Source organism: Anomalospiza imberbis, chromosome 10 (assembly GCF_031753505.1).
Source record: "Anomalospiza imberbis isolate Cuckoo-Finch-1a 21T00152 chromosome 10, ASM3175350v1, whole genome shotgun sequence".
Lineage (NCBI taxonomy): Eukaryota > Metazoa > Chordata > Aves > Passeriformes > Viduidae > Anomalospiza > Anomalospiza imberbis.
The window spans coordinates 8,736,106-8,763,956 of record NC_089690.1 but is presented as its reverse complement, the minus strand read 5'-3'; the positions used below and the strand labels follow the sequence as shown (position 1 = coordinate 8,763,956).

The window sequence follows — 27,851 nt, the reverse complement described above, 5'->3', positions numbered from 1 at the left end:
TGGGGCAGGGTGAAGGCTCTCCTCATCTGAAGATGCCACATTTAGGCGGCAGGAAGGGCTGGGTGGCAGTGGCATGGGTAATGCTGCCATGTGGGGCACAGGCATCAATATCTTCAGGACTGGGCAGGGGTGTTGGCCAGTGAAACCTGGGTAAGGCAAGCTAGCAGGGTTGGGGGCATCTCTACCTCTTGCTTCCAGCCATGCAGCAGTCCTTTGCTCCCCACATTCCCGAAGAAGCCAGTGTTTCCAGCCAGGGCAGCCCTTGGTGGGAGCAATGCAGCCCCTGGCACCATCCCCAGACCTACCAGCAAGGCCACCATTGCTTTCCATCGGATTCCCCCTGAAGATCCAGCCTTTCCCAGACCGCACTGAGTCAAGGCATTGCCCTAGTCTTATTTAATAACCCAAAGCTGCTTTTTGCCTCCTGGTCCAGTGTTGGGTCAGATTCTGCTCCCCAAACACGGCAGACAGGCGTGGGGTGATTGATGCGGGTGCATTTGCTTGCTGGCTGTGCTGCCAAAGGCGATGTCAGCTCCCAGGCATCTGCAAGAGAGCCGCCTCCTGCTCCCCAAGGCAGCCCCCCAGCCCTCAGATCCCCTTTTCCAGAACTGGCTGGCAGCTTCTGGGGGTCTTGCTCCCCATGGCCTCCCTGTGGGGACACTCAGCCCTGATGGGGGTTGAGGCTGCAGCCCCGGCAGCAGTGGGCAGGGAGGACGGGCTGTGGTGGTGGCAGATGAGGACGGATGCTGCACCATGTGCAAGTCTTCTGCTAGCAACCAAAGGAGACTGGAAGGAAGGAATGGAAAGAAAATGATTAAAACAATTTGTTTGGTTTTTTTTTTTTTTCATAATTAAAAAAAAAGCCCTGGGAAAAAGCCGTGTAGGGTCCTGGCACGTGAACAGAGTCTGTAAGTGGTCTTAAAAATCACCAATAAATAATCTTAACGGGAAACAGAAGGAGCAGAACTGGGGTGTTCGTGGGTGTTTCGTGGCTTCTTGTGAGCATGGGAAAATGTGCTGGGTCTTGTCCCTTGTGCTGTGGGGACAGCCCTTCCCGGGCCATGGTGTGTCCTTGGCTCCAGCCATGAGGCAATGACCCGCCTGGCCGGCGTCCGGCCCGTCCTTGGCTGAGTGGGTTCAGGATGTGGCCCCAGCACGGCTGTGCTTGGCCTTTCCCTTGGGCACAGGGTGGCAGTGGGGACAAGGCATGGTGGAGGATGTGGAGAAAGCCTGTGTCCTCACTGCCCCGTGCCTCTTGCTGGCCTGCCGGGTCACAGATGTGCTGTGCCAAGCTGTGCCGAGCCATGCCGAGCCGTGATCCCTTCCAGCTGTGCCGGCCCCAGGCGGCTGACGGGGCTGCGGGATCCTCTCCCTGCCAAGTTGTGGAGGTGTCAGCCAAGAGTTAGCAGGGAAAACGCCAAGCAGCCGGCGAGCCGGCCAACCCATCCTCCTCAGCCTTCCTCCTCCTTCTCCGCTGCAGAGAGCTCCCACCCTCCCGCTGGAGCCCTGAGCCTCCGGGCCACCCCAGCAGGGATCCCCCTTCACGCTCGGTGTGCCTTCATCCCAGCTGTGCCCCTGGGACCCTCCACCGCCGCTCCCAGGGTGTTCCCCCCATGCCGGCCCCTCCACCTGGGGCACATGTCCCCCTCCTCTGGGTCTGTCTGGAAAGGGACGATCCCCCCTCCCCGAACTTTCCAGCTCTCTGCAGAGCGGGAACAATCGTAGCCTTTGTCTTCCCTTAATCTCCTGGTTAGGAATTAAAAGGGGGGAAAAAACCCAGCAGCACAAAAGGCTCTTTTGCATGGGCTGGGAGCGGGGAGCGCAGGGCGCGGGCAGAGCACAGGCAGGGGTGCAGGCAGGGCTTGCCTTCCCCCCAGCCCAGCCTGGCCACCACGCTCCCCAGGGGCCACCCCAAGCTGCTCCCATCCCCATGGCCCCAGGATTTTCCCGCAGTAGCACCCGAGGGCTGGCGGCCCTGGGAGCATCATCTGGTCCACGCAGCTCCTGAAAATGTCCTCACCCACTGCCTGTTCCCAGAGAAGGCAGGGAGCATCTTTTGGGCGGGGATTAGACTGGGCTTGCACCCCCGTGGGGTCAAGTGGCTCCTGCTCACTGCCATGGACCCACTTTTAAACACAGTGCCCAAACATACCCTCACCTGTCCAGCACAGGGCTCCCTGCCACCTAGAGCCCCCAAGAACCACACAGGCACCACAGACCTCCATAAAATTCCTTAAATAATTTAATTGAAAAAAAGTCTTTCCGTTAAAAAATATTTTTACAAACGCACGCTCGCATTGATTTCCCTGGCTGCTGTTTTTCGTTGTTGCTTTTCTTTCACCATGGAACACAGCTTTCCCCCAGATCTGTATGGAAAGGGAGGAGGCAGGTACAGGATGTGGAGAGCTGCTGGGTGCACTCCTGGGTGCACCCCTGTGGCTGGGGTGAGACCTGGGGCTGGCTGCAGGGATGGTGTGTCCTGCCCCATGGGAGCAGGGTGTGCATAGAGAAGGGTGGCAGAAGGGGTTTGTTGTTTAAAATGAGAACAACCTCCTCAAAGCAAAGCCAGGCCAGGATGGAGGACTGAGATGGGGATGTTTGAGATGCACCAGGGCTCGTGGGACCCCAAACTTTGCAGCAGCAGGGGCTGGGGGGAAAGGGAGGCAGGAGCAGCCCCTGTGCCCCATTGTGCTTCTGCATGGAGAGGCTGTGGGTGGTTAGCAAGCCCCAAACATGCTCTCATACCTCTTCAGCCACTTGCTTTTAAAAGCCTCTCAATGCCAGGTTTCTTCTCCTGATCTGGGAGAGGGGTGAAGTCTGCCCAGCGCTGCTGTTTGGGGTCTCACCATGGCAGGGCTGGGGAGCAGCCAGGGCAGGGAGCAAGCCAGGATGGGAAACCCCAGAAAAAATGGGGCTGTGGTGTCCCTGTCAGCCAACATCCCAGATACATCTCGCAGAGGAGATGGTGGGATGTGGGCAGACCATTCCTGCTGCAAGACCTGCTGCTACTGCCCTCCTGGACTTGTTTACCCTGTGAAGGAGGACGGGGTTAATGAGAAACCCAAGGGCAGGCCTGTTCCAAGGGAAGGGAAAAAACGGCACCTGCTGTGTCAGCCTGGGGAGGAGGGGACTGGGGCCAAGCACTAAGGGAGCATAGGGGTGCACCTCCTCATTTTGGGGAGAGACCACTTGCCCCTCTGGACTGCCAGCAAAGCACTCTAGAAGCCAGTTAGCAAGGCAGTGCAGCTGAGGGGACCTGAGAAACCCAGGAAAAGCAACCGGGGTTCCACTTGGCTACTGTGGACAAATCTCCCCTAGACTGAGGGCATGTGCCCCCCCAGATCTGCTCTCCCAGGGGGTTACTTTGCCACCTGCAGCTGGTCTGTTCACTCTGGTGAGCTCTCCCCTGCTCAAGCTCTCCCCTGCTCAAGAGCCATTTTGTAGAGGAGTGAGGCCAGTAATGCAGGGGTGCCAGGGGCTACTGCAACCCTCCTGCTGAAGGCAGACTGCCCAAAGGGAGGCAGGGGAGGAGCAGTGCCCTATGGAGAAGCCCCAGAGCTGTGGGGACCCTCTGGCACTAGATGAGCAGTGTGCACGGCTGTTCCCTGCTTGGCTTTCACAATCCTGGTTTGGTTCCCACAATTCCAGCTTGACTTGAGGAGGGTATGGGGGAAAAAAATGCTGAGCATTTCTAGTACATTAGAGTTTCCTGACTGGCTCTGACCTGGGACTCAGAGCCTCCAGCCTATATGCCTCACGGGGAGCGTGCTGGGTCTCCCAGCACCACAGGGTTGGTACAGCATCACTGCCTGGTCCCTGTCGGACAACCTGAAAACATGACAGCAAGAGAAGGGGAGAGCAGAAAGGGGCACACAGCCAGCTGGGGGTCGGCCAGGAGGAGGAGGAGAAGGATGACCCTGGTGGGCAGCGAAGCTGCAGGCAGCCGGGCCCATCCAATGAGAGCGCGATCGAGCAAAGGAAACGGGTAAAATTCTTATTGCCTTTATTCTGCCCATTGCCTCCCACAGTCCTGCGGCCAGCACACACCCACGCACGCATGCACACACTCACGCACACTCAGGCACGCTGGGAGTCTCTCCCTCGGCTCGGAGGAACCGGGCTGCAGTGAATCCTCAGGGAAAGGTGAGTGAGTCTTTTGGCAGCAATCACAGCGTGTGTCAGGAGCGGGCAGCCGCGCCGGCGGCACCTGCTCCTTCTGCATAAAAAGAGGAGGCTGGGGGAGCCGCGGCCCCCGGCGCAGCCCCCGCCCCAGCCCCGCTCTCCGGCCCCTCGGGGGGAGCGCGGCTGCCGTCGGTCCGGGGGCGGAGGGTCCCTGTGCAAACGTGCTGATGGCCTCGCTCTGCAGTCCAGAGCCAGCCAGGAGAACCAAGAGGGTAAGAGATGAGGAGCCGGGCACCTGGTCCCCCTCCCTCCCCTTTCTGCTCCCTCTTATCTTTTTTTAATATATCTCTTTTTTTTTCTTTTTTCTTTTTTTTTTTTTTTTTTTTTTGCCTAACTCCCTGCATAGTAAATCGGGTTCGGGTTCTGGCGTGCAAAGCCAAAAAAGGGAGCGAAGCCTTCCCTTTGGATATGTTCCAGTGCAGACCCTTGGGTGGAGGGTTTGCCAGGGCTGGAGGAAAGGAGTGATTGTCTGGGGCTGGTGGCCCCAGCCCTGTCGCTGGCTCGGCCTCCCCCGGCTGCTTCCATGTGGGGAACAGAGTTAGGGAAGGCTTCGGACATGTCTGATGGACTCGGTGGACGGGTCAACAGTCTGTGGCCTCGGGGAGGTGAGGGAAGTGAGGATTGGGGGGAAAACAGGGTGAAAAGAAATCCAAGAAGCAGAACAACTCTTCAAACCGATGAGCACCAAGACAGGGTGGGAAGTGGGATGTGCCATCTCTGTCCCATAATCCATCTTCAATATGAAGATGTGTTGCTGCCTCGCCATTCCAGGACAAGGGACGAAAAGCTGGGCTCCCTCAGCATGAGTGCCTTCAATCCAGGGAAGGGCGTCCCGTCCCATCCCGTCCCAGGCGACCGTCCGAGGCAGAGGAGCGCCATGTGGAGGGGAAAACAGGAAGCTGGGCTGCACCGCAAACTGAACCTTTTTGGCAGGTTCCCTTGGTCCGTTCCAATGCAGAGTCCCCTGTGGTCAAACCTGCACTGGGAGCGTCTGGTTCATCTGCAGCCTCATGTCCTGAATGCTGCTCAGGATCTTCTTCTGGTGTCCTGCTAGTGTCACCCCTATCCTCAGCAGGTCCCTGCAAGGAAAAGGTGACGACTTAGCCCCCAGCCACCAGCAACATCAACATGTGGCCCTGCCCCACTGGAGCAAGGGACCTATCCATCATTACAGCCCTCTGCCAAGCTGCAGTGCTCCCTCTAACACCAGAGCGGACTGGATGCTGAATCCTAAACCTGAAGTCCCTTGGGATTGGATACTGAATCTCTGTTCTTAATTCAGCCCACCAGAACCCAGGTGGGAGGAGGCGGCTGTCAGATAGGCAAGGGACAGTGTGCAGCAGCCCCAGTCCCAGTTTTCTCCCTCCTCCCCTCCAAGCAGGGACTTACTCCGCAGTCATCTGTGCCACCAGATCAAAGGAGGCAAACCCAGCATTGACGAAGTTCTCCTTGTACCGTCCCATTTTGATGGCATCCAGCCAGTCTCCCACGGTGGTGAAGGTGGTGTAATCCGGGACAGTGCGGTCCAAGAGCGGTTGGGAGATGCTAAAGGGCAAGAGAGCCACGGGTCACAAGGAGCAGGGCATGGAAAGGTGTAACTGGAAGTGAGGGATATTTCTTATCCCCACCCTCCCACAGCTCTATTCCCAATCACTCCAGTGTTCCCTGGAACTGGGGTAAGTGCTGGCTGGAAACAAAGGATGTCACTGACCCAGACTGGACGCTGGCGATGACCTTCAGGCTGGCAGCATTGCGGATGAGCTTGTCCAGCGTGTTGACAATCTGTGCAAATTTGGGCCTCAGGTTGCGGTCCCGCACCCAGCAGTCCAGCATCAGCTGGTGCAGTGCAGTGGGGCAGTCCATGGGGGGTGGCAGGCGGTAATCCTGCTCCACGGCATTGATCACCTGCGGAAAGATAGGCAGAGGCAGGTTGTGAGGCACCTGGCCTCCCACAGGCAGCCTACAGCTCCCAGTTCCCTACTCCCCAGAGAGCGCTTACATCCTGGTTGGACATGTCCCAGTAAGGTCGCTCCCCGTAGGACATCACTTCCCACATGACAATGCCGTAGCTCCACACGTCGCTGGCTGAAGTGAATTTGCGGTAGGCGATGGCCTCAGGAGCTGTCCATCTGATTGGGATCTTGCCTCCCTGCACAGATACACAGCTCCACGATTTAGTGCATACCTGAGGTGTTTTCCCCCCACCCCCAGATCAGTAGAATCCTTGTGAGTGTCCCATACCAGGGAGCTGGTGTAGGTGGGGTCAGCTGGGTCATCCTCCAGAAAGCGAGAGAGCCCGAAGTCAGACACTTTGCAGACCAAGTTGCTGTTGACCAGGATGTTGCGGGCAGCCAGATCCCGATGCACATAGTTCATCTCCGAAAGGTACTTCATGCCAGCGGCAATGCCTCGCATCATTCCCACCAGCTGGATGACTGTGAACTGCCCATCATTCAACTGCCAGAGGAGAGATCAGAGGGGTTTGCAACACCCTGAACAGATAGGGGAAGGATCCCAATGTGCTACCATCATTGTCCTCCTCCCTAGAGCCACCCCTCTTCTCCCACTCATGTTGTCTGTGAAGACCTTAACCCTGGGGACACCAGCATGACAATGTAGAGAGGTGGAGAAGGGCTCAGACCTGCTGCCCGCCATGCACTGCAGCCCCCAGCCCAGGGCAGGACGGGATGGATGCTCACCCGGAGGAAGGAGTCAAGCGCACAGTTCTCCATGAATTCTGTGATGATCATGACGGGGCGGCTCTTGGTCACCACCCCCTCCAGGTGGATGATGTTGGGGTGGTCGAACTGGCCCATGATGCTGGCCTCACTCAGGAAGTCCCGCCGCTGCCGCTCCGTGTAGCCCACCTTCAGTGTCTTGATGGCCACGAAGATCTCGCGGCGGCCAGGCAGCTTCAGGCGCCCACGGCACACCTCACCAAACTCCCCTGTAGTGGGAAGGAGAGAGGGGAGCAGCACGGTGAGCCACAGAACAGGGTGAGAGGCAGCAGTCTCAGAACATGCTATGCCAAGCCCCAGGACTTGCCTGCTCCAATGACCTCCTCAATTTTCACACAGGAGATGTCAATCTCTTTGGCAAATTCCCGGACAGCTTCATTTGGGTCCTCGTAGGTGAAGGGGTCGATGTACACCTTCATCCCAGGGGTAACTGCAAGGGCAGAAGCCATCACCAGGAGGGACGCAGCAAGGGTGACAGATGTCAAGCCACTTGGCTGGCTGTCAGCCCACCCCTTGTTAGAAAAGGCTGCCCCTTTGCATGGGACAGGAATTAGGAGAGGGCAGCCAGAGTCCATTTGCGGGGCTCTGACACTCACCATATTGCTGCAGCTTCTCCGTGTACTCGGGGTCGGTGTTGTTGCGCTGCTTCCTGCCCAAAGGAGACGAGAGGAGGTGTTCAGTAACCATCCCTTTCCTGATGGGGCAAAGACATTAACTGCCAACTTCCAAATCCCAGCACAGACAGCCTCTGCCAGAGAGCCTTCCCTCTGGCAGCCTGTGTGCAGAGCCATCCCTCCACCCGAGGTGCAATGGGAGGAGATGGCCTAGTTGTGCTGAGTGCATGGCAGGAGCATAGGCAGAGCCCAGCTCGTGCTGGGGAAGCAGAGGCACAATCCTCCCACAGGACCTCTGCTCTGGGACTCGCGTGTGGCTAGTCCAGTCCTTCACTCTGTGACTGGAGCTGCCAGAGCTCTGCCCACAGGTGAAGGGGAAAGCTCTGTGGCAAACATGAGCAGCCCCCAAACCCAGATTTGAAGCCCTCTTCCCTGAAAAGCCAGTACCTGAAGCAGACGATAGCAATCACCACCACCACGATGACGAACACCAGCCCTGCAGTGGCCGAACCCACGATCAAAGGCAGCTCCTGGAAAGTCTTGCTGGTGGAACCTGATGGAAAGAGAGGCAGGAATAGAAATCAGGCTGGGAAAGGAGCATGCATGGGAGGGCTGGGCGATGGAGGCAGCCCAGTGCTGGCACCTACCGCCCTCCGCAGTTGTCTGGAACTCCGTGGGGAGGCTGTAGCGGCCATATCCTGCCACGGTGCGTGCCCGGACCTGCACCATGTACCGAGCATTGGCCTTCAGCCCATCCAGCCGCACTGAGTTCTTCTGACTGGTGACTGTGTTGGCGATGCCATCACTCTGGCCTTGCTGTAGGGGAGATGTGGGTGTCACCTCTGTGAAGCCACCCTCCATTTGCTGGCTCCCACATCCCCCGGGCACCAGGTTTGCAGGGACCTCCTATGCCATGGTGCTGATGGCCAACTAGAAGGGCTGGAGGAGGGAAAAGGCTGTTCCTACTTTACCTTCTCCGAGTACTTGATCTCATAGTCCAGAATGATGCCATTGGGTCTCTCTGGGGGAGTCCATGACAGCGTCATGCTGTTCCCAGTGCTGCTGTGCAGGTGCATCGTCGGTACAGCAGATGGGGCTAGGAAGGAGGGCAGGGAAGGAATGAGCCACCTGCACCAGGTTTCCCCCTTCACCATCCCACACAGTGTAGGGAATGCTCTGCTTGTGACCTGCTTGGATAATCTTGGTGGAAAGGCATGGAAAAGCTTTGAGACTGGCCTTCCCCAAGTCTCCATAAGGAGGTGTGATCTCAACACCAAGGGGAACCTCAGAAATAGCACTGAAGTCATGTTTCACCCCATGCCTAGCTGCAGACTGGTTTGGGGAAGGGCCCTGCCAACCCAAACTGGGGCTCCCTCCCCTCCTCCATTTGCCAGGAGCTCTGTGCTCCACCCCAGCAGCAAGACCCGTGAAATCAGATCAGTGCGCAGTGGCTGGAGATTACCAGCACGCTGGAGCGGGGCCAGAGCGGGAGGAAGGAGGGAATGGCAGAGCACTTGGCTGCCTGCAAAGGCTTGGGATGGTGCTGAGCCTTCCCAGGCATACAGGAGAGAAAGCTCATTTCCTTCCTCCTCCCCTCGCAGCAGGCACAGCATCTCTGGGGTAGGTCTAGAAGATCCAGAGCTCTCTGGAGCATCTGCCAGCCCTAGTCTTCTCCACTTGCATGTGTTCTGATCTCATCTCCTCTAGGGACATGCTTTAAACAGAGAGAAGAGTTTACCCAGGGGATTAGATGCAGGCTCAGAGAGCCAGTTAGGCAGCACCACAAAGGACTGCAGCCTCCCAGGCTGTCAGAAAGAAATCTTTGCTCCACTCCGCTCTGTGGAGGAGATACAGCCCCTGCTCCCTGGTGGCTTCACTGACCTGCCTGGTTGGTGGTGATGTTGACAGAGGCAAAATGGGGAGGGTAGGGATTCTTGTTGGAGATGCCGTTCACGGCCTGGATCTCGAAAGTGTACTGGGTGTGGGCCATCAGGTTGCTGATGTAGATGCGTCGCTCAGTGAGGCCGAGCTGGCGCGGCACGAACTCCACGTTGTCGTCGCAGCGGGTGCACAGGCGCCGCTCCACGCTGCACTTCTTGCAGATGACGTTGTAGAGCAGGTCATCCCGCCCACCCGTGTCCTGCGGCTCGCTCCACTCCAGCACCAGCGACGTCTCGTTCACGTTGGAGATGACATTGCGGGGGGCTGAGGGGACACCTGCAGGGAAATGTGAGGGGCAGGAGTGGGTGTCTTCATGTCCAGCTCACCCCTGGCACGGGCACAGCACAGACCCCCATCACCTCCACAGCTTCCCTTGCCCCCCCTCCTTGCCCAGAGCCGGACTCACTGGTGCAGGCGCTGTCTGCGGGGTCCGTGTCTGCCCGGAAAAAGCCGTTTCGACAAGTGCAGACCATTGCTGCTCCAGAGGTGGTCCGGCTATTGGGAGGGCAGGGGGAGCAGGGACCTTCCCCCTGCTTAGATTTGAAGGTTCCGGGGCCACACGCTGGAGGAAAGAAAAACAGACTTGAGTTATAAAGTGAACCCAGAAAATATTCACTGCTCCCACCATAGCTGGGCAGACTCTTCGTCGCTGCCCTGCCAATTCTTTGATCAGTAGCTTGAAAACCTCAGGCCTCCTACAAGCCTTTCCACTGCCATCAGCCATGCCCAGGGACTCACGGCTGGGAAGGGTGAGAAAAGTGGGCTGCTGGAAGCACCAGATGGCTCAGGCACAGCTCTGCCAGGAAATGCTGGGCTCCAGCAGCAGGCCCGAGGTAATCTGAGGTGGGAAGAGTTGGTCACCACCAGCAGTATGGGAGGACAGAGCAGGTCCATCCAGAGCTCCATTCCTCAGTTTTGTTTCTTCACTGCCCTTCCCAAGGGTCTTACCATGCTCCCTTCCATGGAGGAAGGCCATGCTGGTTTCCAGGCCTGGCAACCCTCACGCTGCCAGGTCCATCCTCTGGGGAAATACGGCTGGGAAGGAAAGAAGTCTGCAGCCCTGTCTGCAGCAGCCCCTGCGAGAGGCCTCCACCACCCAAAATCAGCCACTCAGCCCCAAACCTTCCGCCTCAGGCTCTTGAGCCACTTCTCAGTCCCGGGGTGGCGGCACCTCATGAGGTCGGCTCAAGTGGAGCACTGAGCGAGATGAAAACATTCCTGCAGGTCCTTGGCTGAAGAGCTGCTTCAGCATCACTGCCACCTCCCTCCTCCGCTTCCGATCAGGGTCCTTCAAGGAGCCACGAGTCCTGGGATACGGCCCGATTGTCACCCCAAGGTGTTTATTTGTAATGAGGGGCACGTGAACGGCTTAACAGCACTTGAGCCGAGGAGCAGAGCGGCCTCAGGAACCTGACCCACACCTCAAAATAGCCCAGTTTATCACATTGCTGCCCAAGGAAGCAAGGAAGCAGATTCTGTGCCCTGTGTTCACAGCCGGATGAGTTGAGAGACCCACTGGTGCCGGCTCTGCTTCAGCATCACCCTGTTTGCCACAGCTGGGGCAGCATCAGCACCGATGGCCCCAAAGGAGGGCACATCCTCCTTGCTCCACCATGTCAGGGAAGCTCTGAGGGCATGTAACCCTCCCACGTCTGTCACACATCATCCTGAAAACAGGAGGAGGTTTCCTGGTGCTTCACCAGGCTGTGGCAAGTGGAAGTTTCCTGCTATGAGGCATCTCCCGACACCCTCAGTGGAAGTTTTCCGGCTGGTTGCAGCCCCACATGGGGCGTGTGGTGCTGTGAGTCACAGGCTGCCAGGCCGGCCCCGCAGGGACCCGCACACAGCTCCAGGTGCTATCCTTAAATCCCTGGTTTGTCCAGGCACCAAGCAGCAGCAACCCCGAGGGAGAAGCCCCGCTCCTGTGCAGTGCTGCTGGCCAGGGGGATGTGAGAGCAGCCTTTGCAGAGACAACTGCCTGCTCTCCAGCCCCTCTGCCTGAATGGCTGTCAGGAGCTGCTTCCTGCTCCCAGGGTGCGAGCCTTCCAGCAGAGAGACTCTTCTTTGGTCAAAACAGGACTGACTACATGGTTCAACTAACTCCAGCTCCTTGACCTGAGTTCACCCAGCCTCTGGGCCTTCCCTTTGGACATGAAAGCTTTGCCCGTCCTGACTGTGCAGGCTGGAAGGCAAAGCAGTGCACAGATCTGCTCCTTGGCAAGCAATGGGAAGCCAGCAGGTCCATGGCTTCTGTCTCCCCAGTCTGGGACAACCAGGCCATCAGAAAATGTGTCTTTATGTGGACAGCAGAGGCCCAGAGGTCGCAGAGAAGCCTTGGCAGAGGCAGACGCACCCCGGCTGGAGTCCCGGGCGGTTCAAACTGGGTGGATGCAGATTCACACATAAGGAACCAGATTGTTGAGGAATGAGAGATGACTGAAACCTCTTGGACAGGAACGCTCTGGGCTCAGAAAGCTGCCAAACATGCTTTGGTTATGGAGAGGAGCCCAGATCCATCATGGACAAAACCCCCTGAACAGGCTTGTTGGGGGGAGAGTGAAGCTGGAGCAACCTGAGCTTGTGTGAAGCTGACAGCACAGGCACGGCATGGCAGCCAAGGACAGCCAGGTGCTTGCAAAGGATGCAGGAGGGACGAGGGCACTTGGTCTCCTGCACATGAAGTGCCAGCCGGTGCCCAGTGGGTTATGGGCATGGAGGTGACAGTGGCCTCCCAGACACAGAAGGAAGGCACAGGCAGAGCTGTCCTTCAGCAGTTCCCTGCCACCTCTAAGTAGTGCCCAGTGCAGGCACAAGGGACAAAGGCCTTTTCTTTGCATCCTCATGCCATCCTGGCAGGAGGGGGATGAGCCATGAACCAGCCCTGTTAAAAAGGGGAAGAGCAGCAGAGGGATCGAGGCCCAGATGCACTCCAGTGTGTAAATTTCCAACTCTGCTTAATAAATCAGAGCATAAAGACCTCGGTGGCAGCGTGACAGCTCTCAGCCGCCACATTTGAAGGCTGTAACCAAGCTGAAAGCTGATCCCAGGTCCCTGGTGGATAAGCCGCTGTGTCATCTCTTCTCTGCAAGAAACTGCCTGTACAACAACCACTGTCTTGGCCGGCACGCTGCGGAACGAGCCTGGGAGCTCTGGAGTGGGAACGTGACTCCATCCAGCCGGAGCTGGGAAGCCAGGCTCCCTTCTCCCTGCCGAGAGCTTTGCATAAGCACTTTTCCTGCTGAAGTGTCCTCAAATAAAATAACAACTCTGAACCTCTGCACACAGATCACATCTCCTGGTGCTGTGTTGCGGTCACTTCTGGGGAGAACATGACAGTCAGTGACAGCCACAGGATAACAGGTCAGGGAACTGAAGCGGAGCTCCCTGGTCTGAAGAGGAGCCGCTGGTTTGATGGGAGGGAGAGGCAGTCTGGCCTGACAGCAGAGATCAGCCACAGAGGGGATTTGTGTGGGGCGTGGGAGGGAGCAGGACAGTAACAGAGCCCTGCTGTAAAGCTGCCCCTGCACCCTCTACGGGGCATCGCACACCCGCCATGGCAAACGCGGCCGTCCGGCTGCTTCTGGCAGCCCCTCCAGGATTTTCATCAGCCGCCCACCTCCAGGGCCTGATCCTGTCTCGAAAAGCTGCAGCACAGAGCTGAGGGAAGAGGAGGGTACTACTCCCAAATACAATCCCCACCGTGGTGAATAAGGTTCAAGGAAGGGAGCTGAAAAAAACACTGAAATAAAACTCTTCTGGCAGCAGCAGAGAGCAGTGACTCATCCCGTAGGCAGCCTCCATTATTGCATGGGATGCAGGCAAGCAGCAATGAACCATGCGTGAATCTCCAAAACTCTGGGGTCCCCTCCCCTGGGGAAGGCAGGGATAGCCATGACACATTGGGAAAAACCAGCCCCAAACTACCATGTTTCATGTTTTGACTGCTTCCCATTCACACTACAATATTCCAGCATCCTTCCAGCTATTTCTCTCCCTGTAGGACTGAAGCAGGACGCCTCGCCTGAGCCTAGATAAATTAAACTGATCATATCCCTTTGCCCATCAACCCTGTAATTTCTTTAGAGGCAGCAGTCAGGTTTGTTCGGGACGATCTGTGCTTTATGAACCTGCACAGCTCGCTCCCTTCTCGCTGTCGTAAGTGGCTACAGATGGAGCAGAGCTGTGGAAGCAACAGCCTGGCTACAGCCGAGGCGGTAACTCCGTTTTTGAGTCTCTCTTAAAAGGCAGTTATTTAAAAAAAAGTAAAATAATCACCCTTTGGGTGAAAATATTTCACACTAGTGCAGTCCAAAAGTGAATAGAGTAAATCTGAAGGGAGAGAAGGGAAAGAGCCTTTGGGGGTTTGAAGTGCCATCCAAGGAACAGGCAGGAAAACAATTTTTTTCTTTTTTTTTTTTTAAGAAATGAAAAAAAAAAATTCAATAAGCAAAGCTGCCTCTTGAGTCACAGTGGGTCACAGGCAGGACGGCAGGGGCAGATTTCCTCGACTGTGTTACAAGTAACCCATTGTGGAGCTGCCTGGCTGCAAACCGGCAGCTCTCCCTGCCTTCCCGGCTGCTGCCTTTGATCTGGAATCCCAGGCAATTAATCCCAGGCAGTTTCACTTCCTGGGTTTCATGCAGCAAGCCCATGTTGCAATGCAAAGCTGCAAACAGTTGGCAAGTGCAATGCTTGCTTGGCAATTTTTTTTTTTTATTTAATTCAGGGTGATGTTTTCATTAGTCAGTGATTGCAAGGGAAATTTATTTGCACAAAAAATTCTGATTTTGGCCCCAGCTTGACCTGCACTCACCTACTGATTGTGCCCAAATGTTCAGTGCCTGATGCCATGAGAAAGAAACATCAAGAAGACTGAGAAATGTGTCTCAGGAAGGTGTAGTGTCATGCTGGACACTATCACCTCCAGTGCTCCTACGGTTTGGGTATCCATGGACTGCACCACACAGACTCAGTTCCCCTCCCAAGTGGGGTGCAGGCTCTGGGGGCACTGTGGTCCTCCTCCCAAGCAGAGGGGACATGCAAGGAGGGCTCACCCCGGCACAGCAGCCTTTCTGTCTTTCTGTGAAGCCAGCAACACAAGGGGTGCAAATCCCAACAAATCCATCATGGAGCACATGCCCAGAAGCATTTTTGGGGAGCCCCTTGACACCAAATCCCCTGAAGTGTTTGGGTGCCGCCTAACCAAAAGGAGAAGGGATGGGGCTGGGGGAAAAGCTAAACCCCAGGGGCTGCAGGGCGTGGGGTATGAGTGCAATGCACCCCAGCCCATGGAGGCATGCAGGAGCCTTTGCTCCCCTCCCCGGCCAGCAGCTCCTCCTTGTCCTCCAAGAGCTGCCTCTGCAGCTCTGCGTGGTAGGGAGTGTGTGGGAAGCGGCACAACCCCCAGAAGGGCCGTGCGCTAATTAAATAAAGATAATGAGGCTGCGAATGAGATGCCAAATCAATGCTGTGGCAACTCAGGAGTAGAGAGCCAGGTACCAGCCTGGCGTATCGCCTTACAAAGCATGCCAAAGAAACTGTCTTCAGTCGGGCAGGATGAGCCCTCTGCTCCCGAGGGACTGGGATACAAGCTGCATTGTAACAGGTCTGAATGTGAGCTCTAATCTTGGCTTGGATGGAGATAAAGAGGAGGAGGAGGAGGAGGAGGAGGTCTTCAAAGGCCACTGAAAGTCTGGGAAAAGGGGGAGATTTACAACAGGGCTTATCCCATCTAAGCAGTAACTGGGTATTGTTATTTATTAAAATGCCATCTGGCACACTGGAGCACTGCTCGCCTGCACGGTGAAGCCCCTGTGAGCTCCCTGGGGCAGGAGTGATGAAACCCCAGCTTTGGAGGGCTGCATCCACACTGCTGCCCATGACACGAGCTCGGAGACTTCCTGGCGGTGCTGGACTGTGGAAATGGGGTAAGGGAACATCCAGCCAAGAGAAGAAAAGGAGCTGCAGCTCCGGCTTCTCCCAGCCCTTCTTCAGCTGTTTCCACTTAAAACACACGATCATATGGCGGAAAATCTGATCCTACAAGCGCAGTGCAACTTTCCCAGAGAAACGTGAGGACACCGCCGCTTCTGCCCCAGCGAGAAGGCAGGCTGCCGGATGGAGACGTGCCCATGGCCCAGCGTGGCTTCCCTGCCTGCTGCAGCAGAAGCTGGGACTTGGTGGGAAATCAAAGGCGCTGGGAAAGCTGCCACATGGGGATCTCTCCAGCTTGGGGATGTGGAGATGAGACCTTGCCCCAGGCTCCTGAGCCTAATCTGAGGAGCTCTGTCCTACCTTGGGATGCCCCCCTCAGCACATCCCCAGTACTGGCTGGAAACCATCACCCTGTGCCCAAACCCCACTCTCTGCTGGGAAAGAGCAAACACTGTGTGCGGTCTAAGATCTCCAGTCCAAGCAAGATGGACAGCAGCTACCCAGGAGCATGGACCTCGGTGCAGTTTAAAGTGTGGATGGATGCCTGGCACTGGTGTCCAGCTGCTCAGGAGGAGCCAGATTGGCTGCTCACAAGACTGATGCAGGGGGCTGTGGCGCTGAAGTCAGAGCTGTGCTGGCACTGATGGTGCTGGAGGCTCTGGATCCCTGGCAGAGCTGCGGCCCTGTGGAGACTGACCTCTCCCTAACTAGCCACAGCAGCATGGCTGTCAGCTACACTGCTCCCAAAGCCAATGGGGAGGCCAGCCTGGCCTGAGCCCCACGTCACGGGCCATCCCAAATCACACGGCTCCTGCCAAGAGCAAAGGGCCGGTGCCAAGCATCCCGTCATCAGCGAGCACAAGGCATCCAGTGCTGGGGGCCCCGCCAGCATCCCACTCCCTGTACAATGCCAGCAGCTAAGGGGAACGGCAACCTTTCTGCCCCAAACCCCAGCCACCCCAGGGCAGGGTCCTCCCTGCCAGAGACAGCTCACAAGAAAAAAATCACCCCAAGGGAATGCAATATTCATCCAGACAGATTTTTCCATCCCAACACATCTGAACTGGGGTTAAACAGCAACACCAAAGTTATCGTGGGAAAGCATGCAGGACGCACACAGAGTCCTGCTCTATCCTGCTGCTAGGGTGGCTCTCCATCACCAACATCTCCATGTGCAGGATATGTTTCCTTCCCTTCCAGCAAGAACAAGGAGCTTCAGATCCCCTGCCTTCATGCTGGTCCCTACCATCCCTGCTGCAAGCTTTTAGCACTGGCAGGGGGAGCATGCGTCAGCATAGGTTCTCCCACAGGGGAGCCCTGCTCACCACCAGGGCTTCTGAACAGGCCTCCGCACAAGCAGCATGAAATCACACTTGCCAAGAACAATCACTTGCCCCAGCCACGAGCACTGCAGGAGAGAGAGAGAGAGAAGATGCTGGATACGGCAGCAGCGATAAGAGAGAGATTCTGGTAATGCTCAAGGGCTTAAATGTGCTGGATCCCTGCTGAGGACCATGCCTTGAGCTGCAGCTTCGTGCAAGGAGATGTGTTGCACAGAGGGTAGCACTGGTGCTTGCTCACCAGTGTGTCCCAGCAGATACTGCATGAGTCCAGACCACAAAGGTTTTAAGGCTTTGGAGTCAAACTGCAGACCACTCCTCTGAGATATCACCCTGCTCAATCATCAGGGAAAAGCCTCCAAAACCAGACCGAACTCAACGCAAAACCACTTCCTTCACATCAACGCACCCACGGGGACAAAAGCCATGATCACTTTGCCATGCACATACCTTGGCACTGGGTATCCTTCATGGTGGGCTCATATCCAGCAGCACATGTACAAGCTCCCACGGGTACCATCCACTCGCCGTCACCGTTGCAGTACAGCTTTAGGGGCACAGACACCTCCACTGCGTTGGGGATGCAGGTGCCCGGTGCGATGACCAGGGAAGTGGGCTCGGCCCCTGTTAAAGTCTCCGGGAAGATAGCAAAGCCAGCAATGGTGTTGGAGCATTTCTTGTAGAAAGCCCGGACAGAGATGAGGGACATGCAGGCTCCCAGGTCTTGGAAGGCAAGGTAAAAACCATTCTTGGAGAGAGGGCCAAAGCTGCGCACCTTGGTGTTCACACGGCCAGACTCCAGCTTGGAGAAGCTCTCATCTGGGGCAATTGTATCCACTTTGATATAGGGGTTCTCCATCCAGAAAGGGCTGTTTGCAGAGGCAGAATCCGTATCTGACTCATAATAGAAGAGGTTGAAGGTCTCTTTGCAGGAGCCAGGGATGTTGGGGATGCTGTTGCAGTCCCGCACAGTGAACTTCAGCTCCACATAGACGCGCTGGACATCCTGGCGCTGGATGAATTTGGTACGAAGCCAGTTGTTCTGGTTGGCCTCCCGTACGTTGCACACCTGGTACGTGCGGATAGGGTTCATGGCCTCGTCATAACCACTGACTTCTTCCCACTGTGATTGAGAGGAAAAGGGTTAGATCCCCAGCCAGAGACATCAGTGCCACAGACACATTGTGAATGGCACAGGGTGTGGGGGGAACAGGCAACAGTCAACAGGGAAGAGCAGCAGCTACACCTTCACCTGTCACAACCCTCCTGGTCATCAAATTGATTAAGAGCAACCCAGGCCAGGGACCACAACACTCCCCCTCCACTGGCACGGAGTCAAGAGGAGATGGTTTCACAAGGCGAGGATATGCACAGGAGTAAAGGAGAAAGATGCAGCCAGCTTCACAAAGGCACTGGTGATCAATCATGATTCCCATACTCTGCCCTCGATTCTCATGGGGCCAGGGCCAAGGCCAGCTCTGCCCTTTGGAGGTCAGGACCAGGGCTGGCTCCAAACTTACCCCTGTCTCCGGATGAGTTGTCCATGCCAACTCAGAGGTCACCCACTTTGTGTCCATCAGGGTCTCTGGAGAGAAAAGAAGGAGAGAAAGAATTAATTGGAGATGAAGGCCAAGATTAGAGGGGAAAAAAACCAGGAGGAGTGGGGGAGAGGAGAGCTGAGCCTGACATTTCTGTGGAAAACAGCAACTTGGGGGGTGAGACGTGGTGGGAGGAGGGGGGAGCGGCGCAGACAGACTCCAGATTTCTCTTCTCTTGTCAAGAGAACAGGAAGAGCGAGGCGTCCCTGGAGAGCTGTGCTGGAGGAGGCAAGCAGCAGGACGAGGAGCTGGCCAGGTGGCAAGGGGGAGATGGGGACAAGCTGCCATCCCCAGCCACTAGCACAGCCAAACGTGTCCCCCAGGCAGTGCAGGGGTGCCAAAGGAGGAAGACAGGGCGCCCCTGTCCGCACCCTCCCCCTCTGCTTTGGCAGGGTGCGTATTTAATGTGGCTGGGGTTGAAAGGGCCTGTTCCCATGACAGGGCGGTGCGGGCCAGGCAGGTTTATCCAGAGGAGGAGGGACTGGCAGGCTGCTCTCCCAGAGACGCCCCACATCACTCATTTTACAAGAGGGGAGAAGAATTTGACCGTCTGGCCAACATTCCTGGAGCAGACTACAAGACAAACCACCCCGGCAGCATTCCCCAAACAGCCCCAGCCCCAGCCTTGGGGGAGCGAGACGCTTGTCTGGGAAGAGCTGCAATTGCAGGCAGCTGTCGTTAATCCCAGGCAGAGCCGCGTGGCTCCGCGCGAGCACCATGCGCAAAAACCAGGAGTGAAACACAAAGATGAGGACACACTGACATGCTCAGGGGCCAATGGCCCCTCTGTGAGCTGCTGGCCCTGCGAGCTCTCCTCCAGGGATGGCCCTTAGGCTGTTTGGAGGGGAGCAGGCACCCCAGCACCCCGGGGTCCTCTGGACCTTTTGCCTACGGGGGGTTTGGTGGAAAGGGGATGCAAATGCCTGGAGACCCTGGTGTGCTCAGGGGGGCTCTGCTGCCTGCACCAAGCAGGACCCAGGACCAGGGCCAAAACACCTGCGTGATGAGGGCATCCCCCTCCCCAGCCAAAGTATGGCCCCATCCAAAACCTCGTGCAGCTCCCCAAGAGCTGCCCATCCATCCATGCACTTCTCAGCCCACCCGCGCTCAAGACTAACGGTAGGGAGCCATGGCTCTCCTAGGCCCAGCAGCAGGCTGGGAACTGCTCATTCTTGCCGGCTGGGGCACAAGGATGTGCCAGGGCAACTCAGTTGTGCCAGCACCACGGCTCAGCCCCACAGCAAGAGGCAGTTTCAGCTTCTTTCCTTCCACCCCAGGAAAACCCCAGGCTGACCTAGGCAGGGAGGAAGTGTGGAGGAGGAAGGAAGCATTCATGCATCGCAGGGTTTCGGATGAAGCCCAACTGGAGGTAAACACCTTCTTCCCGCGTCCCACCCCAGCGAGACCCGCCAGCAGCTCCCAGGCCAGCACCCACAGGCAGGCTGGGAGCACAGGTTGTGGGTGCCACCGCAGCACAGATAAACAAGCACGTCTGGGGACACATGGGCTCTCTGACCTGCCTTGTGGCTTGCCAGGTTCCCAGCTGGGCCAGCGAGCTTGCTTCTCACCCAGGCTGTTCACCCAGAGCAAACACAAACACCTTCCATTGTGGCCTGGTGGCACTAGCAGTGGGCATGGCACTGAGGACAGAGGGAAGAAAACCTTTTGTGATGCTAGCTCCCCACTGGTAAGAGGTGCAGAAGGGCAGCATCTACATCAGACTCCAGCACAGAGACAGTTACTGGGCAGGGGTTATTTGCTGTTTCTCAAGAACACAAACTACAGGCATCTGGCAAAAACAGAGGGAGAGAAGGAAGAAGCCTTCTGTCAAGCAGGTAATGCAGGAGGGGCAAGACACAGGATGGGCAGAATGGGTCTGTGCACCCATAAGGCAGCATCTGCTCGGTCCCAAGGCACTACCTGCCCAGAGGACACAACAAGCTGCCATCTCTTTCCCTTCCCATTTCCCACACCATCAGTTACTGAACCTTGGCAGGATCCCAAGTGCGGCTCTGCATGGCCACAAGTCCACTGGAGACGCTGCTGCGCTTCCCAGACCCCTGCACAGGGTGGCTGCCAGGGTGGGTGGGCAGTGCCAGATGATGGGGGAGCAGGTTCCAGAAGGGGGCTGCTCACACCTCTGCGAGGGACAGGCCCGGCTCTGGCTGCCCTAATAAGGGAACAGTGGTGCTGAGGGTGCCGACACGCCGTGCTGGCGGTGAGCAGAGCCAAGCGTGTGCTCAGTGCTCACAGTGCGGGGCTGCCAACTCCCGGCGCACAGGCTCTGTGGGTCCAGCCAGTGCAGGGCCCTGCTGCTGGCAGGGCCAGCTGGGGGGTGTTTCTGCAGGAGGAGCAGGGAAGGGATGCCCTGCGCTCTCAGGGCTGGGGCCGCTGATGGATGAGCAGCTGTGGCAGTGAGTCAGGCTGGGGAGATGGGGATCTGGGTGGCAGGGTGTGCCCACAAATGGAGTGACACAAGGATGCTGTGGCAAGCCACAGCATAGCATGGACTGACCAGACCATGGTGGGTGTTTGCTTCCTAAACCTGTCCAGGGTATGCGGGAACTCTCCTGCACAGCAGCAGGCCCCATTAGGAAGCCCTTGCCATGGCAGTTGTCCCCTCCGGCAGCATCCTTCCCCTTGAGTGTCAGCCGTGGGCAGAACCTCAGCTTGGACAGGAGGCTCGCTGCCTGCATCCTAATTTGGCAGCATCTGCCATCTGACCAGCAGAGGAGACAAAAAACTGACAGAGCCAAGCCGGCTATTGGCGTGTGAGCTACGTGAACCACACAGAGAGAGCGGGGAGGGGAAATAATAATAAAAAATAATTCACTGAGCAACTCAGCTAAAGGAAACAGGCTGAGCACAGAGGGCAGAGGGGGTTTCCTGCAGCCATAGGAGTGACCCAGGTGGGGTCAGTGGAGCCTCCCAGACCCTTGCAGCCTGCCATTGTGAAGGCTGTAGGTGGAAGGCCCTATGGGCTTCTGTGCTGCCTGGTCCAGGGGCTGGTGGCACATGCTGAGCTGAGTTGCAGAAACTGCTCAGCCTTTAAAGGTGCCTCAGAGCTCTCGCCGTGGCCTGGCCCTGAACCTGGTTCTCTCCCAAAAACACTGGGGCACACCAAGCACTGGCCCCCCATGAAAGGGCATGTGAGAGTGTCCAGGGTTGGGGAGCCCAAGCATTGGGCTTCAGTGGTTCAGCATCAAGCAGCTGCTCTCGTCCTCTGGCCCATGGAGCCAGAGGGGGGTTGAGAGGTGTCACTGGTGATTTCCCGGCGTGGTTCAGGTTTGCAGGTGCTGCGGAGGGACGTGAACGGCGTCAGGGCTGGCTGAACAGTGAGTCAAAGCCACTTCAATCCCGCACACCACAGCAAGAGCCTGGTCCCATTAGTCAACGGGAAATTGGCTCCAAATTTTGCCAGCTTGGGGAAGTCACCCTAAGGCTTGCTTTATCACTGTCTGCAGTGCTGGGAGTTGTCCTCTCCTTAACCTTCAGCTGGGCAAAATCAAAGCATGGAGCAGGAGCCTCACTATGCTCAGCAAGTGCAGCTGGCCAGGCTGGAGTCCACATAGAAGCAGAAGTTCCATGGCAGAGTGGGATCCCAGAACAGGGAAAGATTCTTACTCCTTGGACAGGGCTGTGAGCATCATTCTGGCTGCCTCCTCCCTGTCCTGCATGTCTCCTCCCAAGCACACCCTGAGCTGCAAAGATGAGCGGTCCCCTACCAGCAGCCTCCCATCACCTCCACAGAGTCCCAGCAGTTCACTAGGTGTTTGAAGCCCTGGCAAGGACCCATCTGGAGCCGGGGACCTCTTTCTCCCGGTGCTGAGGCTCAGGAATGCTGCATGCATGGTCTGAGGCCAGTGAAAACGTTTGAACTCCCCCCTTAAGAGGCCCAGAGAGCCCGTCTCGCGCTGTTGAGCGGCAGACGTGCGCGGCAGCGATGGCTGAGCCAGAAAAGGGGGGGAAATATCAAAATTCTTTCAAGATGAAGCCACTGGGGAAGACTCAGTCGTCTCCACCAATAAGCTCCACTTTGAACACTCTCCCCTTTGAATATGTGGACTGATGGCTTTTATCAGGATACACTGGCAATAAAGGATGCCAGCTCTTTGGAGAGGAGGAGATGAGGAGAAGGCAGCTCATGCAAGTCCAGAGCATCCTGGAAGAAGGCAAGGGAGAAGAGTTAGTAAAGACACCCACGCAGCCTCGCTACAAACAGAGGAACCTGTTCTGCAACGTGCCCATGCTCTCTGTGAGCTATGCACACAATGGCACCATGTCTGCAGGAGCTCAGCACAGGGCAAGTGGCCCGGACCAGCCTTATGTGGCCACTTGCCCCACTCTGAGCTCCTGCAGACACTATCAATGGCTGGGCCATTTGCCCCAGGACATGGCTTGGATTCCACCATGGTGGCTGCTAATGGTGGCACCAGGTGCTTCTTACCCTCACTGCCATGCTTTTCTCCTCTGGAAGGAAAGCTAGCTTGTTTAGAGATGCACTTTTAATCTTGGAGACTGCCTGCTATTCAAAAAGCCACCAAAAGGGGCATCGCTGCATATTTTAATTTCTTCCTCAGTTTTGAAGATAATTACACCAGGAGTGAGTGGCCTTGTGTGCTCCCCATTCAAGCACCTATCAGTACAATTAATCCCAGCACTGTTCTGAGCAGCGGCACAAAGGGCCTTTGGTGTAAGGTCCTTTATCTGGGAACAAAGAGCTGCCTGTGGGAGAGAACCTGAGGTTGCACTTTTCCCGCTGACAAGCGTTCTGTACACAAAAGCTGAGCCACAGGAGCGCCCTGTGAGAGCGTCAGGTCTGGGAGACCCCGCAACACGTTTTCTTGAAGCATGTGGCTCACCCAGATCCCTCTTCCTCCAGGAGGTTTCTTCCCCCTCTGACCCCAGCGAAACCCTGTAGCCATCCACCTCCGAGGCAGGGGATGTCCCTGCTCCAAGGCTAGGGGACTCCACACGCTGCCTGCATTTAGGAAGCTCTCCTGTCCCGCTCAGCCCACGTGCTCCAGGGATGGAGCACACCACAGACAGCAGCTCTGGAGCACAGGAGGTGGCGTGCTGGGAGGTTTCGGCACTTGGCAGCCCCTTGTGCCGGAGCTGCACTGCAGGGAGGAGAGGCTCTTGCTGATGCAGTCAAGAGCCAGGAGAGCAGGGAGGAAGGCTGCAGCCAGCGTGGGAGGCATCAGGCAGGGAAGCAGCAGGCACTCTCGGTGGTCAGGGGGGTACCCATGGTAGAGGCGCCAGGCATGGGGTTTGTGAGCCCGGAGAAGGTTCTGGCAGGCACTATTTGCTAGTTCTCTCTGCAGGGATGGGGCTGGCAGCACTGCCAGCATGCTGTACAACTCACATGGCCTCATCCTCCCTCAGGAATCCTATCTCTTCCAGGGACCCCCCCGCACACCCGTCTACCCTAGTGCCCAGCGCAGGGCCAGGGGGCTGTGCTGGTCCCACCCTTGCCCTCCCTGACTGTCAGGCCGGGCAGGCCAGGCAGTGCGGTTCAGCCCAAGGGAAGGGCTGGAGCACTCCCTATCACCGCCCACGCTGGGAACCTGTCCTTATGACAAGCAGGGCGCCTGCTGCTCCCCAGTGCCGAGGGGGAAGACGCGAGGCTGCCATGGGAGCTGGCCCCCCAACCCATCCCTCTCTAGGGGGGCACAGGGGCTCTGACCGCACATGCCCACCAACGTCCACTTGCCCCAGGTCCAAGGCAAGCCAGCGACTTGTCAATGAAGTGGGAACAAAGGGAAGAGAGGAGGGGAAGAAAGAAAAAAAGGGGCCTGTATCACAGCTGTGGCCCTTCATGCCAAGGGCGTTTGGCCCATCATCAAAGGGGATCGGATTTGCTGAGGCAAATGATGACACATCCACTTCAAGCGGGGCAGGTTCTGCCTGCTGCTGGAGGCGAGCCACCGGAGTGAAGAAGTACTGTGGGCACTTAATAATAGACTCATTATTTCTGCATTATGGCAGGGCCCAGAGGCCCAAACTGAGATTAAGGCCCCTCTGTGCACACAGGGCACATGCACACACCAAGCCAGGCAGTCCCTGCCCAGAGAGCCCAGCCAGGTGTGGGCAGCACTGCCAGTCCTGGCATCATTCACCACTGCCAGTTCCAGCCCTGCCAGAACCATGGTAAGCTCACAGCAGAGCCCAAAACTCCAATTCCAACGATGCTCCAAGGATGCATCCTTCATTTCCCAATCCCACACCTACACTGGGGTATTAACCTCAAGCCAGGAGACGATCCCACGGCTCTGAGCCACTGGCCTACTGCATCTCTCTCACAGTCCTCCCCATCTGATCCCAATGTCCTGTACCTTCTGCATTGGCCAGATCCAGATCCCAGATGACAGGGAGCTGCCTGGGCAGAGGGGGACAGGAATGCTCCCTCCATCCAGCCCTGCCCTGTTGCCAACCCACCATCCGCTAACTGGCTGAAGAGGGTTTTCCGGCCACGTGCTCCTCACCAGGAGCTGTTTCCTGACGGCTGCAAGACAGACTGAAGCATGTGAGAGAGGACAGGTGCCAGCTCTGCAAAAGGCAGATCAAGTAGCAGCGCTGGGATGCACGGAGGGATGGGTGCTCCTTTCTGCCTGGTCATGCACTGGATGAAGGCGGGAAGGGCAGATTTCTGCCGTTTTATGAGCAGAGCCATGCCAAGCTGGGCTCTAGCACTCACCAGCATCACACTGTGTGCACCCCCTTCTAAACCACAGCTCTTGGAGCCTCGGAATTTTGCAGGACAGCAGCTTCTGCCCTCCAGCTGCACGCCAAGGACACGTGCAGCCTTCTGCCCAAAGCCTGCCAGGTCCCGGTCCTGCAGAAAGGCCGTACCGACACTGGGAGAGGAAGGGAGCCAGCTGCCCGAGCCCAGCCCTGCACTGCAATTACTGTTCTATTAATACCACAGGGATTTCGGATGTCAGAGCCCATTGTGCTACGCCAGGGTCAGCTTGGCCAAGGAAGAGCTGCCATCCCTGCCCACGTGGTGGATGTGCCCCGGTACTTGCTACTTCAGCTTGTCCAGGGGGAAAAGATGCCTTTGCTGTACCAGGCTGTGTACAAAGGAGAATGGACAGATCCCACAGACGGTCTCTCATCCCTGTCTGCTGCCAGACTGCCCACTTGGGACAGGAATGTCCCTGCCTGGCCCAGGGGAAGGGGCTGCCCGCTGCAGCTCTCTGCCATACGGACAATGTGACCAGCTGTGCCAGGCAGGCAGGAGCTCTAGGGCCAGCAGGCAGGACAGATTTATAGGTTGCCATCCCCAGCATGAATGGCCATGCCGCCGTCCTCTGCTGCCACAGAAATAACTCATCTGATCAGGAGACACCAGACCTGTTTGAGCCACAAATGCCATTGACTAGGACATAGGCAGCAAATCAGCCTGCAAAGCTGCCCCTGTTTCCAGGACATGTTATGATGGGGACACTCCTGCCACCTCTCTCTGTGACCCCACTGCCCTGTGGCTACGGTTTCATGGGGCAGGTGTCCCCACGGGGCCACCAAGCTGAGCTGGGCTGGTACGGGTGGATGAAGAGCCCCGAAGTCCCCAGGGGACGGAAGGAAAGGCAGTCGGTACTGCAGACCTGCCTCCGCAGGGCAACTGTTTGCATCAGGCTGAGATCCAAAAGGCCCCTCTCCCCCTCCAGCTCCATTTTTTTCCAGGTTGTAGTTTTGGAAAATGCCCAGAGAAAGAGTAATGATATTTAAAAGAAAAAAAAAAACAACCACCCCTTCCCCAAAAAAGGTTACTCTGTGCACATCCAAAGGCTCGCCCCACAGACGGGTAGCTTGGCTGCCAAGCTCCATCCCATCCCGGCAGTGCAGAGTGGGAGTTTCTGCCAAGATCTCCCTCCTCTCTACTGCCTGGGGCAGTTACCCAAATCTCTGCGCTGCTCTCTGCTCACTTCCTCAGCTCTCGGAGAGCACCAAGCCCATCTGGAACTGCTTAAACCCAAATACTGCCCCCCCTCCCTCCTCCACCTCCCCCACCCCCAAAGTCAGATTCTTCCAAAGTTAAAACAAGCACAGAGTCAGGAGGGGGTGCCGGGCCGGGCTGACTCTCTCCTTCATTTCGGTTTAATTTCTGGGGAACTAGAATAAATCTGTTCCTGGCAATCGTTCAAGCCCTGCACATTTTTCTCATTAATAAAAAAAGGCCTTGGATAGCACGCCGCGTGTGCGTGCCCCCTGTGCCTGCGGGGTCCCCCTGCGCCCCAGCCCTTGCTGGGCAGGCACCGAGCACTCGAGAGATGCAGGACTGGGTGCAGGGGACATGGGGACAGCAGTGTCCCTTCCCTGGGACAGGGATGGATTCTGGCAGCCCTCTGCAACAGCCACACCTCACAGAGGAACAGGGAGGCTCAAATCCTCCCGCAGCTGCTGCTGGGCAGGAGAATCCTGGGGGAGGGCTCCCCTGGGAGGGGACATCCCTGCTGCCCACCCCTGCGGCACTGCAGCCCCCGCGGGGCCCCCGGGGCATTCCTGGGGAGGGGGCTGAGAAACAGGTGTTTGTCAACAGCTTCTGCCACATGCATGAGAAACGCCAGGCCCCGCAGTGCAGCAGGGCTTAGCAATGGGCAAAAATAAAATAAAGAGAACCCCCCCAGCAAAATCCTCCCCCCTGTCCCAGCCTGGGACCCTCAGCCAGCACACACTGGCACGTGCATGGAGAGCGGCCATGGGGCCGGTGCTCGGCCCTGCCGTGCTCCAGCCTCTTCTCAAGATGGCTCCCGTTCCTCTTCAGCGGGGCGGCCATGCGAAGACGGCACTGGGCTCACTACCTCCCAACTCAGGCAGCAGAGGCTGGAGGGCTGAGCTGCGCTGAGGGAAAAGTGGGCACCAGGGCAGGGATGCGGCCCCTCTGGGAGTGGTGGCACTGTGGGAAAGAGACATGGCCCTGCAGAAAGGGGACGTTGCCCCACTCTCAAGCTCAGCTCCATGACTCCTCTGTGGCGATGCTGAGGGTGGGTGATAAGGGTCCCCAAGCGCAGGAGGATGAGGCTTTACCAACAGTGCCAAGCCTGTCCCTTTACAGGCAGGATGCCCACCTGCTTTCCCTACAAAATGGCTCCCACTTGAGGCTCAGCTCTGCGAGGGAACAGCCCATGCCCCACTGCCAGCACCGCCCAGCCAGAGCACAGGGCTGGGTTTGGAGCAACAACAAAAATGCAATAAAAAAACCAAAACATGACTTCAAATGGGACGGTCCCAGTTGGGTGGGAGTGTCACTGCAACAGGCTGCCTGGCCTTCAAGATGGCAGCCCATCCCCTGGGGCATGGGGCTCTGCAAGGAGATTCCTGACCATGGAGGGGCACCACCATCCCCTAAATGCTTCATGGGAACATTCTGGACCCAGAAACAACAGCAGCTCATTATGGTTTCAACCACTGAGAAGCTTGTGGCAACGGCAACCACCAGCTCCACCGCAGCCCTTGGGTAGAGTCCCCCTTTCCCAGGGCTCTCCTCTGGGGCAGGCTGAC

At 57.2% G+C, this 27,851-nt stretch overlaps 1 protein-coding gene across 2 annotated transcripts in view; it reads right to left on the bottom strand.

The window, feature by feature from the left end:
* Positions 1–2,220: 2,220 nt before the first annotated feature.
* EPHB3 (EPH receptor B3) overlaps positions 2,221–27,851 on the bottom strand; it is a 29,660-nt gene continuing 4,029 nt past the window's right edge. The window contains exons 2-16 of one of the 2 annotated variants that reach the window (XM_068200425.1): positions 18,270–18,334; positions 17,200–17,872; positions 9,882–10,037; positions 9,416–9,751; positions 8,506–8,630; positions 8,182–8,350; positions 7,982–8,087; positions 7,517–7,614; positions 7,228–7,350; positions 6,882–7,129; positions 6,424–6,639; positions 6,182–6,331; positions 5,894–6,087; positions 5,572–5,727; positions 2,221–5,261 (exon numbers count right to left, since the gene is read on the bottom strand). In XM_068200425.1, the coding sequence (XP_068056526.1) occupies positions 5,153–5,261; positions 5,572–5,727; positions 5,894–6,087; positions 6,182–6,331; positions 6,424–6,639; positions 6,882–7,129; positions 7,228–7,350; positions 7,517–7,614; positions 7,982–8,087; positions 8,182–8,350; positions 8,506–8,630; positions 9,416–9,751; positions 9,882–10,037; positions 17,200–17,872; positions 18,270–18,334 (2,924 nt within the window). In that variant the 3' untranslated portion in view covers positions 2,221–5,152. The remainder of the gene's footprint in view (positions 5,262–5,571; positions 5,728–5,893; positions 6,088–6,181; positions 6,332–6,423; positions 6,640–6,881; positions 7,130–7,227; positions 7,351–7,516; positions 7,615–7,981; positions 8,088–8,181; positions 8,351–8,505; positions 8,631–9,415; positions 9,752–9,881; positions 10,038–17,199; positions 17,873–18,269; positions 18,335–27,851) is intronic. The other variant, XM_068200426.1, reaches the window with a different exon arrangement.